General features: G+C 38.5%; 1 protein-coding gene across 11 annotated transcripts in view; it reads right to left on the bottom strand.

Moving 5' to 3' along the window:
- Positions 1-16,590, bottom strand: part of CCDC34 (coiled-coil domain containing 34) — a 170,158-nt gene that overhangs the window by 152,429 nt on the left and 1,139 nt on the right. For 10 of the 11 annotated variants that reach the window (XR_014135297.1, XR_014135296.1, XR_014135293.1 and 7 more), the window contains exons 2-3: positions 11,599-11,734; positions 5,172-5,279 (exon numbers count right to left, since the gene is read on the bottom strand). Coding sequence is in view for 6 of the 11 variants with exons in the window: in XM_060606244.3 (XP_060462227.1) it covers positions 5,172-5,279; positions 11,599-11,734 (244 nt within the window). In the remaining 5 variants the exon portion in view is untranslated. The remainder of the gene's footprint in view (positions 1-5,171; positions 5,280-11,598; positions 11,735-16,590) is intronic. The other variant, XM_078433329.2, reaches the window with a different exon arrangement.

Below are 16,590 nucleotides of genomic sequence, written 5' to 3'. Positions count from 1 at the left end.
CAATTTATGAATAAGACATACAATCCTTCCACAAAATGGGCAAAAACTTAAGCACAACACAAGACAAAAACAGGACAAGAGATGTAGAAATGGTTGGTAGTGTTATAGACTGAATTGTGTCCCCCAAAATTCTATGTTGAAGCCTTAACCCTCAAAGTGACTGTCTTTGGAGATAGGACCTTTAAAGAGGTAATGAAGGTGATTAAAGTCATAAGGATAGGGTCCTAATCCAGTAGTAGGGCTGATGTCCTTATAAGAGGAGAAAGAGACATCAGGGATATTCATGCAGAGAAAAGGGCATGTAATGATGTGGAGACAAGGCATCCATCTTGCAAACCAGGAGAAACCAAACCTTACTGATAACCTTCATTTTAGACCAGCCTCCAGAACGATAAGAAAATAAATTTCTGTCATCTGAGCTACCCAGCCTGTGGTATTTTGTTATGGCGGCCCTAGGAGACTAATACAATAAGCTTATGAAAAGATGCTAAATTTCAGATCTCAGGGAGATGAAAACAATGACACCCCACTACACATGCACCAGAATGACTTAAAATGAAAAAGACTGACAATATAAACTTTGGTAAGGATGTGGCACAGCTAGAACTTTTATACAATAGTCATAAAAAATGTAAAATGATACAAGCATATTAAAAAAGTTTGGCAATTTCTTTTAAACACATACTTACCATACAACCTGGCAATTCAGTTCCTGAGCAGTTACCCAAGAAATGAAAACAAATGTCCACAGAAAGACTTGTACAGGGGCGCCTTGGGTGGCTCAATCAGTTAAGTGTCCAACTCTTGGTTTTGGTTCAGATACTGATCTCATGGTTTGTGAGTTCAAGCCCCATATTGCACTCTGTGCTGATAGCATGGAGTCTGCTTGGGATTCTCTCTCTCTGCCCCTTCCCCACTTGGGCTCTCTCTCTCTCAAAATAAATAAACTTAAAAAAAATTGTACATAAGTGATCAGAGAATTTTATTCATAATACCCCAAAATCAGAAATAACCCAATTTCCCATCAACTAGCAAATGGATGGACAATTTGTGAAATTACATAGAATATAATACTTATTGTTGAAAAAAAAGAAGGCAAAATCAATACCAGGAAATTTTAAAAACAAAAGAGGCCCAATGCAAAAGAATATATATTCTATTATTCCATTTATATGAAATTCTAGAAAAGGTAAATCTAATCCAAAGGCACAGCAAGGAGACTAATGGTTTCCTTGGAGCTGAGGCCCACTGTGGGTGGAGATCAGAGGCTGACTACAAAAGGGCGCAAGGGAACTTTTGGGAGTGATGGAAATGTTCTATGTGCCGACTGTGGCACTGTTTATCCAGGTATACAAGTTTGTCAAGTCTCATCAAAATTAAGAAAGGTGTATCTTATTGTATGTAAATTATAGTTCAATGATGTTTCTTTTAAAACATCAAAAAGACTTTCTGTAGAATTTATGCCAAAGAAAGAATGGAATGCCTTTAGCTGTTAGCAAAAGAACAGAGCAGGCACTCAGAGAGATGGACTAAGAGAGAGCAGCCCGTTACTAAGTGGCTTCAGGTTTTCTGGCACTCCAGTTCTATACCACACAGAGCACAATAATAAATCTTCCCTTTTTCAGGACGGGGCCCTGAGAGAACCTTTGTTTTTTGTAACTAAAGTAAACTAACAAAATAACTGGTTACTTAAAGTTTCTGAAGTTCTATTTTGGTTCCTCTAGTAGTATCTGCCACAGTGTAAAAGTATTCAGTGTGTGAATAACAACAGTGTTATCAATCATCTGCTTTATTGATCCGAATTAATTTTTTACATTGAAATATCAGTTCCATGTCTTAACAGTTAAAAGTAATTTTATTTTTAATCTTTTTAAAACAATGAAGGTAAATAAAAAGCCCTTTTACAAAATATGTGATAACGTGCTGTAAAAAAAAATAAATCTAAAAATATGAATTAGTATGGCCACACAAATTTAAGAGTACCAGATGAGATAAGCCATTTATTTGAAAAGGACTTAACAATTTACAGTCATATTAGAAGAAACCAACTTTGCTAATGGATACATAAATTCTTTTTGTCTGATTACTTGATAGAACACAGTGAAAATGACTTAGAGAAAATTACACCACAGATATAGCTAAAATGTGAATGAAGCTAGAGGCAGTGGGGGACCACACACCATGAAATGTAAACAGAGGAGAAAAAAGCTAGATGCCAGACGGGAAGAGAAGAACCAGGAGAGCAGTCTTTACAAATAGAGGTAAATCTAACTAAGACTGAACTAGGAAATCTGACAGGTCTGAAAGAAAAAAAAAAAATTAGAGTAATCAATTATTCCTTCATTTGTACAAGAATTCTGCAGAATAAATAAATTTAATTTCTCAGGGCTCATTTCTGAACTATTCTCATACTTATGGACTCTTGCTTTCAATAATTGGTGATTTATGTCAGGACAAGCCATTTCCCTCCAAAAGAAAAAAAAATTTTTTTCTCAAATAACTGGATTAGATCTACTGACACTAATTAAAATAGAGAATATATCATCTCTCAGCGGTATCTTACATTCTCAGAAAAACAACAACTATGTTTGATTGGCATGGTAAAATGAGCTTAATGGAGCTAAAAGATAAGAGAAGCTTTTAGAGGAGAGAGAATACTATTCTGTACATGTAAAACAGTTTTGTTTTATAGCCAAAACTTCACAAAATTATCACCCAGAGCTTGCAAATAGTCACACAGACTTAAAGAATCCTTTCTTGTTATATTATGGAATGAAGCAACTTAAAAATAATAACAACTTACTTCTGAAGATCAAATATGTTTATGGTTACAACACACACACGTCCAGCCAATTTCCTTCTTATAATATCTGGATGAAGAAAGCTATGTCATCTTCAACTTACTGAAATTATTGGTTAGGTACTCTTATTAATTCCATTGAGCATTAGATGCAATAATAGTTAAGGACAACTAGAATGAAAAATTTAAAACTCTGTCCAGTAACTTAAATATTTGACTAAATTCATAAAATTGGATCAAATAAGAAAAGCAGTACCATTCTAAATGTATAAAAATCACAATAGGAAACAAACAAAAGATAAGTATTTTCAAAATGTCTAATTTATGAGCCAATATAAGAATGTATTAAAACTGAAAGATAGCAGATGAACATAGGGAAGGGGGGGAAAAAAAAGAGAGAGAGAGAGGGAAGCAAACCATAAGACTCTTTTTTTTTTTTTTTTTTTTTTTAATGTTTATTTATTTTTGAGACAGAGAGAGACAGAGCATGAACGGGGGAGGGTCAGAGAGAGAGGGAGACACAGAATCTGAAACAGGCTCCGGGCTCCGAGCTGTCAGCACAGAGCCTGACGCGGGGCTCGAACTCACGGACCGCAAGATCATGACCTGGGCTGAAGTTGGACGCTCAACCGACTGAGCCACCCAGGCGCCCCATAAGACTCTTAACTATAGAGAACAAACAGGGTTGATGAAGGGGAGGAGGCAGGGATGGGCTAGATGGGTGATGGGTACTAAGGAGGGCACTTGTTGTGATGAGCACTGGGTGTTGTATGTAAGTGATGAGTCACTAAATTCCACTCCTGAAACCAGTATTACCCTATATATTAACTAACTAGAATTTAAATAAAAATTTGAAACAAAAAATAATAAAATAAAACTGAAAGAGAATAGATTTACTCATACATTCCAGTAAAAAATGCTTTCTATATTACAAAGAATGATGCTAGATCTTATACTGGATTAAAAAGTTATAATGTAAAAAATAATTCCTATCCTTAAGAGTCTTAAAATTATAAGGAAGTAAAGATATACGCATAATACAAAATAGCAACAAAATATATAGATAATGCAAGGCAGTGTATGACAAAGTGATATAAATTGAACAAGGATTCAGAGAGGGAAAGAGTTTCTATTTCAAGCATGTAATCAGTGAGTGATTCATGCAGGAAATACTTCAAGTTGGATAATAAAGGGAAAGGTAGGGTGGAGGATATGATGAGATTCCATGTTGATGAAGTATAATATAAAAAAATAAGGAAGTAAGAAACAGAATGGAAGTGTTCTCAAAACTTCTCATGACTACATATCCCTGGGGAGTGGGGAGCACAGTCCATTGGGATTTCCTTGAAATCTATTATGTATCTTAAACACAATATAAAAGTTATATTCCACCCCATTAAATATCTATGCTTGCTTTAATATGAAAATAACACTCTTCCTCTCAAAAATTTCCAGTAAAACTAATACTCTAAGAAGATGGGCCACGATAATCTTATGTGTGCTCCCAGAAGAATGCTAGTAAGAAACAACAGCACAGAAGGAAGGGAACCACAGGAGGAAGATACCGCTCAGAGAGCAGAGAGTAGAAGATCTTTCACCAGCCAGGCTAGAATTGTGAAAACATTCAGAGGTCGGTAGGGAATCATAAAAAATATATTTTGAATTGGGGAATGACGTTTGCCTTTTTAGCAAGATCAGTCTGGCAAAGACACAGAGGTTGTATTCATTCACTCAACAAACATTTTCAAGTATCTATTATGTGCCAGGCACTGATCTAGCTGCTAGAGAACTGAAGAAAAGAGGCAAAAATCTCTGGTCTGATGGAGTTCACATCCAGTGTGGGGAAATAAACAGTAAATAAGTTGAAAGATACAACAGGACCAGATAGGAAGAGATCACAAACAGGAGAGTAGGGACTATACAGGAAAGGTGGGGTGAGGGGGGGTCACACACAAATGAATATAATTCTGATTATGCTGATGTGGCTGAGCTGACAGCAGTACTCATAACAGAAATCGAAGGAGAATGGGCACAAATGGGTTGTTTTAGATTTGCAGGCTTAGAGCTGCCTGCCAACCGAACAGATGGAAACCCAAGACTCCAGCATGTCAGGCCTAGAGATACAGACTTCATGACTACCTGAAGCAAGACACAAGGAAGCCACAGGAGGGAAAAAGGGAGAGAAGCAGAGAACAAAGGGTAGAAGACAGAGACTTAGCAAATGACCATGAAGATAGAGGAAAAAAAATCAGGTCAGAGAAGAAAGAAACTGAGAGAAAATAACAAAAACCTAGGTTATGAGGAGTAATGAAAAGAAAAAGACTTTGCAAAAGGAGCGGTATGTGGGTGTGCATTTTCTTTTTCTCCCTACCTGTTCATTCTTCTTCTGAACCCACTCCTTGTGCTTTTCTTCAGCAATTGCCTTTCTTTTTTCACGTTCTTCCATTTCTTTTCTTTTTTCTAGCTGTTGATTTAATTCCTACAGATTTTTATTCAAACAAAGGCAACATTTAATAAAAGTACTTGAATAGCATATTAAAAGCAAGTCTGACATTAACCAAATTAAACAAGAACATAATTTCCTTTATAGAAAGTACACCATTAGTGACAATAACTTACTTCAGTAACTAGTCTATGATGAAAAGAAAGCATTGGTAAAAACTATAAGTCATTTTTTAGAAATGCAAATAATTGCTTGGCAGCAAAACACTAGGTTCTTAGACTAAACTTCAGCTAAATTACCCTCATTGAAATCAACTTTCCCACACATAAATTTTGGCATCACTGTATGCTATTGGCAGAAGCTCAAGAGAATTGCAACTTTTTTAGCTATAAAAAGCTTCTAGATTCTTAATGCAGATAAAGGACAGGAGTTAAATAATCCCTAAATTAAAATTTTAATTCAGAGTTAACCAAAAGAAGAAATGTAGAGAAGTGATTCAATTTTCTTGAAGAAAAAAAAGAATCCAGATTTTTCTTCACTGATTTTATAGCTGCTGGAGTGTAAAACAAAACCACATTCATATCCCAGATTATTTAACTGCCTTGCTGTCACTCGAATCTACACGTTTGGGCATTTCCTCAGGAGAAAGAATGTAGAAGGTATGGCCAAATAAAACTTCGAGCTGAATGCCACCACTCTGTCACTCATCAGTTAAATTACTGCATTAGTTGAGAATGCTGTTCAAACTAGACTCCTAGGACTCAACTGCCATAATTACTGGTTATTTTTCTTCTCCCTCCTTAGATACTAATAATCAGATACTTTTATATCTCTTTCATTGGACCTCACTCCTCCTCCCCAGCCCTCCCTTTCCCAAAGACCTACCTACCTGAGCGTGGGTGCTAGTGGAGGGCCAATTTTTCAACTGTCAGACAATTCCAGTGTGATACATGAAATGAAGATAAAACTTGACACCAAGAACATACCTTTTGGACTTTAGAACAACTGGTTGCAGGATACCTGTCTTCCATGACCTCTCATCCTAAAATTCTGCTGCATAGAAAATAGCTGCCCTCACTCGTTCAGAAAGTCTTCCAACTTTTCAACACTATACACCCCTCACCACCCCAAAAGTAAAATATCCATCTTGGTTTTAAAGGGATTCTTCATTACCTCTACAGATGCTATGCCTTGATTATTCACCTAATACTTTTTTTACGCAGTGCCTACTATAAAGACAGCAAGAACCGAGATACAGATGAAATTCCAGACGTCTCCAATCTTATGTGAATGTACATACGAAAGCATTAAAGCACCATATTGTGAGGGGCTGTGTTTAACAGTTCAGGAAGTGGAAAGGAAGGGAGGGGAAGAGGAGAGAACCAGTGTGAACCACGGTAGTTGGAAATGAGTACCATAAGAGGGTCAGTGAGGAGATGGCTTGACAAGGGCGGGGCAGACTAGAAAGTCAGAGTGTCGTACTAACTAGATAGCAAAAGGTCTTTCGAGACAGGCACAGTAAATTGAACACTACGAAGCACGAATACATGGGAAAGGGAATGATTCTGAACCCTGCAAGTTTGCAGACTGCATTTGAAGGGAGGACAACTACTTTGAGGGAGCTGACTGGGAGGCTGCCACAGTGTAGGAGCAGTGAGGGGAAGAAGGTCTGAGAAGAAGTGTGTGTGTGTGACTGCTAGATACAGAGCTGACAACCACATATCCAAAATTTTCCAAAATACTCTTATTTTATTTTTAAGGAAAGTAGTCATTTAAACATACAACTAATAATATGATTGATTATATTTATGTACCCTTTTAAGATTCTTCACGTAACTATACTAAAAACTCAGAGAAAAAAGCAGACTTATTCTTCACAAATTTTAGTTGATGTAAGAATTAAAGATGAAGGATCAAAAGTACCTATAACTGACAAAATGCTGTAACTGACTCAAACAGTGCTCTACTGTCAGGATGTCTGTTCAAGTCATTGGCTACCCCAGAATACACATCCCTTTCTGAGACACAATCCCCTCTCCCCAACAAACACATAGGCGGCCCCTCTCAGAATTCCCAGCCTGACAGCCTCCACCTGTTTACCACCAGGCCATGCCTTTTCCAGACACAGCCAGCGTCCTCTCCAACACAGACCCTAGGATGTCTTTTGGGAGACCACTGAGTTTCAACAGAATTATAGTTATTTTCCCACAGAGTGAACACTGGATTATGGAAAACCAAAATCCAAAAAGGATCCTAAATGTGTATTTTTATTTCAATAGCTTTTGCTGACTTTCGAAGAACTTTTGATCACTAAGGTAGGAATCAGGAAAAGTTACAGTTTTGAGTTTCATCAACTCTAAATATATCCTGCCCTATTTCTTTATTAAGGGCTAATGAATGAAATGGCCATAGGCAAGATGGGGAAAAAAAAGAAAAAAGCACCTGGATTATTCACACACTAGATCATTTTTATAATTTAGAACAGATTGTATTAAAATGTTAAAGCAAATGTTAAAAATTAGAATTAACTAAAGGTTATAAAGAATTTAGGGCAGTCTAAGTAAGTTTTTTAAATAATAAAAATTTAAATATAAAATGTATATGATCTATAATACCAATATGCTAGTTTTTCATAATACTAATGTTCAACATTTACTATATCACTCAACATTAGTTACAAATATAACCAATTTTATAAGCACCATATGTTGATGGATTAAAGCAATTTCTTTTTAATTTTTAAAAAAATTTTAGGGGTGCCTGGGTGGCTCAGTTGGTTGAGCATCTGACTCTTCATTTCCACTCAGGTCATGATCTCACAGTTCACAGTTTGAGCCCCACATCAGGCTCTGCACTGACAGCATAGAGACCGCTTGACATTCTCTGTCTCCCTCTCTCTCTGCCCCTCACCTGCATGTGTACTCGCTTTTTCTCTCAAAAATAAACATTAAAAAAAATAATAAAAAATTTTTAATTTTTTTTAAAATAGTTTTTTAATTCAGTCTTAGAGACATGTCTGAAACAAATGCCTGTCTAAAAATCTGTTGCTAAAATAAAATTTAGGAGAAGAGATGATTTTTTAATGACCCAATTACCCTTTAAATTTTCCTTTAAGTTTTCAAGGAAAAAAACAAGACCGGTAGGGTAAGTTCAAAATTAAATACTAAGTCTGACCCATTCATTTCTACAATACACCTTGATATTATGGAAAAAACACTTAAGAAATTGGAAGTTGAAAGAACGAGGACCCAGTCTCAGCTTTGCCAGGAACTGAAACGTTGGCAAAGTTACTTTCTGGTCCTCAACAAGAATCTGAAATGAATTGTTCCTTATGACTAATAATCTGTGCTTTTAATGGTACGACTTGTAAACAAATTAGAGAATGCAATAAAGTAGGACAGAAAAATAAGAAAAGCATCACTTAGAAAATAAAACAAGGAATAGGGCGCCTGGATGGCTCGGTCGGCGGAGCATGTGACCCTTGATCTCAGGGATGTGAGTTTGAGCCTCATGTTGGATGTAGAGATTCCTTAAAAAATAGAATCTTTGAAAAAAAGAAAAACAAAACAAAGCAAGGAAAAGGCATGAAAATAAATGTGAATATCACAAGAACGTAAAATAAACTTATAAAGTGAGTAGTGGGCCTATATGTTTTTATACCGTTGGCATGAATGATACACCAAGATTCATGCTAAAATATTTTAATTGGTTTAGAGTTAATGATGTAGCCATAAGAAACTTCAAAGTACTAAATACATGAAGAGATTTTAATCTTTCAACTAAGCATACCCTGCTACCTGCTTAATCATTGTGGTAGGGACTTTATACTCATTATTTTCATCTGTTCTCAAAACAAATCTTCAGGATTTATTATTATCATCTGTTTTAATACATAATAACAACTAATTTTCATTGAATGCTTCCTATATACTAGGGTATCTCCTTATGTTCACTTGGGTCCTCATAACAACACTATGAGGTCAATATTATTCTCCCCCTTTTACTGATAAAGAAATTGAGGCAGAGCGAGGTTAACGATATGCCCAAGACCCAAGTTTTTAATCCAGAAAGTACAGCTCAAGAATTTATGCTTTTAACCACACTATTATTGCCTCTCTAACATCTGGTTTACAGATAAAGAAACTGGGACTCAGAGAAATTGGGTAACTCTCCCAAGGTCACAGTTAGAATGGCAAAACTAAAATTTTAGGCTTGTTCTATGTGACTCCAAAGTTCAGGCTCCCTTTTGAATTTTTTGTAATTTAATTGACTTCTTTTACTGTATGCTGACTCTGAAATAACTTGAAGGGATTCCTCCTTTCCTTAATGTAATAAGTGAATCTCTAGGTTGGAGATAAAGCTAAATACCATAAACTGAACTCCACTTTACCAATGGCTCACTAGATCAGTGTTTTCCAAACTGAGTCTAAAACCAATCTGTGGGTTTTAAAAACAAAAAATAAAGGGGTGCCTGAGTGGCTCAGTCAGTTAAGCATCTGACTCTTAGTTTTGGCTCAGGTTATGATCTCACAGTTCATGAGATGGAGCCCCATGCTGGGCTCTGCGCTGACAGCACGGAGCCTGCTTGGTACTCTCTCTCTCTCTGCCCCTTCCCTACTCACGCTCTAAATAAAGAAGGAAGGAAGGAAGGAAGGAAGGAAGGAAGGAAGGACAGAATACCAGATTTTGCACAAAATCAAGACATCGTTTCAGATACGTATATGTATGCATTTGTGTATGACATGAAGCAAAGTATATTTCTCACCAGGAACAAATATTTTGAAAGCTACTGCATTAAATAATGGAATTAGAAATGTTAAAATTTGAGGCTAAAACTCTGGGGTCTCAATAAATCACATTAATTCTGAAAATAAATGAAAAAGCTTTAGAAAGGCCACAAATAGCAATGTTATCAGTAACAATACCAATAAAACAATACCAGTCACCATATTCTGTCTCATTTAAACCTCACAAAAATCCTGTGACACAGGTATTATTTTTATTCCTATCGTACAGATAGGAAATTGAAGCGAAAAAGTTTAAACAAGCCCACCTGGCATCAAATCTTAAGATCTTTCTCAAGTCCCGTGCCCTTCTAAGAGGAAGCAAGTACTACTGTGCACTTCTCCAGGAATAAATTTGTGTTTTACAAACATCATGCAACAGGGACACAGCAGAATACACTGGTTTCTACAATCATTGAATCATGCCACGACCCCTGAATATGTGACTGCCTACACGGTTCAAAATCCATCACAGAAATAACTAGTGACAAAACTGATATGGAAAATTTATTACAAGAAGATCATGGACAGCAATGCTTTAGATCCAGGGATTTTTATGGCAACATAGTTACTAATAGATTACATTTAAATATATGACAATAGTGAACCAGTTAATTATATTCTAGTATATATCTAATACACTTAAAATACATTTTAATAATCTTAGCCAACCATTTAGAAATGATGTCATAAACACATTCAATGATACAGAAATATATTAACAATACGACAGGTGGAAAAAAGGTTACAAAAGAGTTTGATGCTGTTTCATTAGAAATAAGACATACCCCTTACCACTCAGATCTACTTGGTTTCTAGGTTCAGATAGGGAGAATCCAGATAGTGAATAACTACAGGATGCCAAATCCTCCAAATCCTCCAAATCCTCCAAATTCGTTGCTAGGTTCTCAGCAGCAAATACGAAGAGTTCAAAGGATTCATGTGAAAATGTACCTCATGCTATTTTAGGAGTTTGGAGAGTGAGAGTTCAGAGAGAATCACAAACACAGAAATGCCCACAAGTGAGGCAGCGAGGCACAGAGAAACTGAAAAACCCTGAAAGCCCAGCAGATTCCCGTCTCCCACACACACTCACCCTAGGCCAAATGCTCTGAGTGATGGGGGGTAGGTTTCTGTCTCTATTTCAATTTTGGTTTCTCTTTTTTCTTAAAAATTTTACCAAATAAATGCAGTTGCATTTACTTTAGTTAAATGTACATATGGTGAAGCTCCATTTTATATGTCTTAATATACACACTTGTAGTTTGTTTTTTTTTTAATTTACACTGCAGAAAATCTGGAAGGCTATATGCAATAATATTAACATTGGTTATGTTTAGGTGGTAAAATTAGAGATTTTCATGTTCTTCATTATACTTAGCTGTATTTTCCAAATGTTCTTATGATGAATGTATTATTTCTACAAGTAGAGAGATTAAAACGGAAATAGCAAACTGATACAAAGAAACGGAAAAATTTTGTTTTGAGGGATAATATTAACATTTTACTTGTGACAGCAGCTCTAATTTGTGAACTCATAGATTCAGTAAAAACGATACTGTCTAATTTACCTCCAGAGCCTTCTGTTGCAGACGGTCACGTTCTTCTTTTTCTTTGCCAACAAACCACACCTCCCATGGTGTCAGGTGGCTTTCTGGTAGGCACACCTGTTTCTGTTCTTGGTTATCTTCTGACCCAACCACACCGCTACAAGAGAGAGGACACTATAGCATCTGTATTCAAACCTCTTTGGCTTAACAGTCAAAATCACTGAAACTACACAGCAAAAGCAGTATAATATATACTAAATGTATTTATAATACTGTGATTTTTATAAATACATACATATGAACTTAATTATATATAAGCATACACTTGAAAAATCATGAACAGGAAGTCCAATATTGGAATTAGTTATCTATCAAACTGCCTTTGAATTCATCACCTAAAATCACATTATTTAAAAACCCATTGGGATAACTATACCAATCCATTTGGCTCAATGACAACATTTTTTTTTTTTTTTTTTCTATTCTTAAAAATCTCTCTTGGGACACCTGGGTGGCTCGGTCAGTTAAATGTCCGACTTTGCCTCAGGTCATGATCTCGTGGTTCATGGGTTTGAGGCCTGCTTCGGGCTCTGCGCTAATAGCTCAGAGCCTGGAGCCTGCTTCGGATTCTGTGTCTCCCTCTCTCTCTTCCCCTCCCCTATTCATGCTACGTCCCTCCCTCTCTCAAAAATAAATAAACATAAAAAAAAAAAAATCTCTCATCTGGACAACTAATTACAACAAATGAACCTAATCAGATCCTGGAGCAGACTTTCCCCTTTTCCTCCCTTAAATAGTCCCAGGGGGGTGGGGGTGGGGGTGAGACTATGTGTATATACACACACACACTCAGAATGATAAAGCAAATGTGTTAACAATTAAGGATTTTGGGGGCGCCTGGGTGGCTCAATCAGTTAAGTGTCTGACTTCGGCTCAGGTCATGGTCTCATGGTTCGTGGGTTCCAGCCCCGTGTCAGACTCTGTGCTGACAGCTCAGAGTCTGGAGCCTGCTTCAGATTCTGTGTCTCCCTCTCTCTCTATCCCTCCCTCATGCTTTGTCTCTCTCTCAAAATAAACAAAAAAGGTTTTTTGTTTTTTTTTTTAATTAAGGATTTTGGGTGAAGGGTAAACAGAATTTTGTGTTTTTTTTAAGATTTTAAAGTAATCTCTACACCCAAAGTAGGACTCAAACTTGCAACCCAAGATCAAGTCCCGTGTTCTACCAAGTGAGCCAGCCAGTTGCCCCAGAAATTCTCAACTTTTCTGTTAAAGTTACCAAAAAATATATATGGTTCTTATATTCTTTAATGTTCTGGTTGACTCCCTTTTGCCATTCTTCAGACAGGGTGTTTACGACTCCCCAGTTTAGTGACCTCCATCTCCACTATGCACCTCTGTCAGTCTGTCTCTTTTTAGGTACGTGGAAAAATAAGTACTCATTCATGCTCAAGAGAAGAGGGGAGGGGAGGAGAAATACTGGGCCTCAGCCAGATACACAAGCCTCATAAAACTTAGCAAAAGCGGAACCATTAGGACCCAAGGAGAGAAAGGTTGTTCAGGACCCAAGGCAGCTCTAAAGACTAGGTGTTTATAGACTCAGTGCCTCTGTCTCTTTAACATTCCTGCTTCAGGCAACCAACTGCCTTGCCCACCGCTCTGCACAACTTCTTCTACCTCACAGCTCCGGCTTACTCATTTTTTTTCCTGCTATTCATTCATCCATGTCCTCATGCAATTTGTATTCTGGCAGGAAAGAGACACTGTTGATGTGTTCTTTATTTCTCATATGAACGTTTCCTTCTCCATCTTGAAGAAACACCTCATCGGCTCCCACAGTTTCAACTATCACCAGGTGCGGATGGTGCCCACATCAGTCATCCCAGGCCAGATCTTTCTCCTGAGCTACAGACATATTTCCAACCATCTGACAGACAGCTCCACCTAAATATCAATCAGTGGCAAACACGTCTAATCCTCTTCTACCCTCTCCACCGAGAAAAATTTTACTTCTCTTAAAATCCTACCTCAGTGAAGAGGACCAAGAGCCACCCAGCCAGCCATGCCAGAAACCCAGACCTGTGTTCCTCCTCCTGTTCCCTGTCCACATTAGTGCCTCCACCACCCACACCTACGCCATTACCTAGTCATGTCTCTTCTGCTTCTTTCAATTTTCTCAAGCCATTTTCCTCTTTCCCAATCTTACCACCACAGGGTGGACACAGCCGGCCTTTCTGCCTTCGTTTCAAACCATTTTCCACAACTCTTGACAGATTCAGCCTTCAAATGCGATCATGTCACTCCTTACCTCAAGGGTCTTCTATGGCTCCTGCCCACAGGATGAAATCCAAACTCTATAGCCTGACACCCAGGGACTGGCTCCCGCCTGTCTTCCCAGCCTCTTTTGCCAATGGCTGCTCTGGACCCTACCGGTCTTGTCGCACTGAAGCAGACTGATGAATGCGCCATGTCCCTGTGCTCCGCAGTTTCGTCTAAAACTGAAATGCCTCCACCTCCCCAGGGCGAGCCATGCAAGAGCTTGGTTTGGAAATACAATGTCTGGGATGAATCTCTACCTGCTTCCTCCTAGCTAAGTACATTTCTGAACCTACTGAATACTCTGTTCTCATCCAGCACCTGGACATGAGAGCAGAGGCTCCCTCACAGGTGCTACTGCATGAGACAATCTCTGCTACAGCACTTAACACAGATTCCGGGCACTCAGTGAGCATTTGGTGCATGTCATTTTGTAGGAGGAGGAGTTCGGCTAATCCTACCCTCCCTTCAAGATTCAACTCAGGGGTGCCCCTGGGTGACTCAGTTGGTTGAGCGTCTGGACTCTTGATTTTGGCTTAGGTCATGATCTCTGGGTTCATGGGATGGAGTGCTGTGTCTGCTCCCACACTGGCAGTACAGAGTCTGCTTGGGAGTCTCTCTCCCTCTCTCTTTCTCTGCCCCTCCCCCTCTCGCCCTCTCTGTCTCTCTCAAAATAAATGAATAAACATTAAAAAAAAACATTCAATTCAGGCATTAACTCTGCAAATATCTGGACTAAGTGCCTTGGGCTGTCTATCACTTGTCCATCTCTGCCATAGGCTATGAATTCCCTACAAACAGAAAGCATGTTTTAACTCATTTTTTTATTTCAAGAGTCTAGCTTAGGGCCTAGAATATAGTAAGGTCCTAAGAAATATTTGTTGAAAGGGTGAGATCAGTGTTTTTCTTAAAAAAAAAAAAAAAAGACACTTTAAATATTAAATGTCTTGCCTTAACATTTTTAACAAATGATATCATATAGACTACAAAATGTGCAGCATATACACTACAGCTCTACCCATAATCAAAAGAGGCTTAATAAGCAGCTTTTTACAACTAAGACATTTATTAAGGCATGGTTTTCCTAATGCACAGAGTGATATAAAAACCAGGATAAAGGTGAATAAATAGAAGGCCCAAGGCATATGATGAAAGACTCCAGGAAAATACTTCTCAGTATCTTTTCTGAAGTCAACTGTGAGCTTCATCTCAGTCCCATCCAACACGCTCGAAGCCATCCTCTAAGCATGGCTCTATGAACACCTAAAATACCCAGAGCTCATCTCACCATGCGCACCTGATGCCTCAGTCTATCCCTGTGGCAGATGAACAATGGGCACAAGGCATACAATCCCACGCAGCTCTGGGTATACTCCCTGGTCCGTGGAGAGAATGCCCACTGCTAGAACCGGGGCTGGGACTATGGCTCGGGCTGCCTGCTCTCCTCATCACCTCACCCCCAAACTGTCCAGGGCACCAACTGAAGGTTGGAGGTAGGGAGGACGAATGAGGAAATTTTGTAAACACTCACTTTCCTGAAAGGAAATGCTAGGTTTTCTGAAGCATTTGAAGACAGCCACTGTATCTACGTGTTCTCTAGGAGTGGGAATTAGGCATTCATTCAGCACATTTATTGAACACCTAATAGGCATCTGCCACTTGCTACCCACAAGGCCTGGCAAGTTGTGTATTCCTTCCAGGCCATATCCTACCTATTCCCTTTGGTTCATAGGGAATGAGCTGTGATATGGCAGCGATAAGGAGGGAAGCCTTAGTCCTGAGATGCTACCAGCTTGTTTGGGCTTTGGCTAAAGTGAGACATAAAACATGTCTGGCTCCTCTCCTGAGCTCCAGTTGATTAGGGCTCTGGCTCCTGGAAGCTAACGCAAGGTCTCAGTAGCTGTTCTGTGGTTTTGATAACCATCGCTCCTCCATAGGTTGCTAAACTGTGTCGACACTGCTCAGCCCTATTGGTTAGATTCAGAAGGTAGTTTCCAAAGCCTTAAAATTATTTCAAAAATCCTTGGGACCAACTCAATCCTGAAGAATGCCTATGATGACCCACATGAGAATGGACTCCCGAAACTCTATCATCAAGAACCACTATCAGGTTGATCAGAGGCCTGTTTCTTGTTGCTACAACCAGTCTGGACAAGTGGCTTGCTTGGTTACTCTTACTGACCTCCATTCCCCCAATGTACTTACTTTTACTCTCTCACTGCTGTGACTGTGTATAGCAGTCATCTCATATGGTTCCATATTCCATCCACGCATTCTGGGTATGACGGCCTTACCCTCAAGCGGGCTACCTTGCTGCTTACACATGAAGCATACGTTCTCTGGCCTGTATTTCTGAGATCTCCTGTATTGTGCCTTACACAGCTTGATAATCAGAAACTTGTGAGTGTTTTCTAAAGATGATGCACGAGCCTACTCCAGAAGGAACCTGCATTACTCAGCCTGTCTCAGAAAGTTATTCCTGCAGGGATAGGCCCTTTGTTCTTGTTTCTATACAGCTCATAATAATAGGCATGTCGCATAGGGAAGACAGAACCTGATCGGTATACCTCAGTGCTAGGCCTGGCTCTGCTAATAGCTAGGTGGGTGCCTCTGAATCCCACTTTGTACTTGTATCCTGAGCCACAGTTTTGTTATCCGTAAAATAAGTACAATAAATTCATGCAAGCTTTAATTTCATGA

The sequence above is a fragment of the Panthera onca genome, chromosome D1 (genome assembly GCF_046562875.1).
Source record: "Panthera onca isolate mPanOnc1 chromosome D1, mPanOnc1 haplotype 2, whole genome shotgun sequence".
Lineage (NCBI taxonomy): Eukaryota > Metazoa > Chordata > Mammalia > Carnivora > Felidae > Panthera > Panthera onca.
The sequence above is the reverse complement of the archived record's forward strand: the minus strand, read 5'-3'. Positions and strand labels throughout refer to the sequence as shown.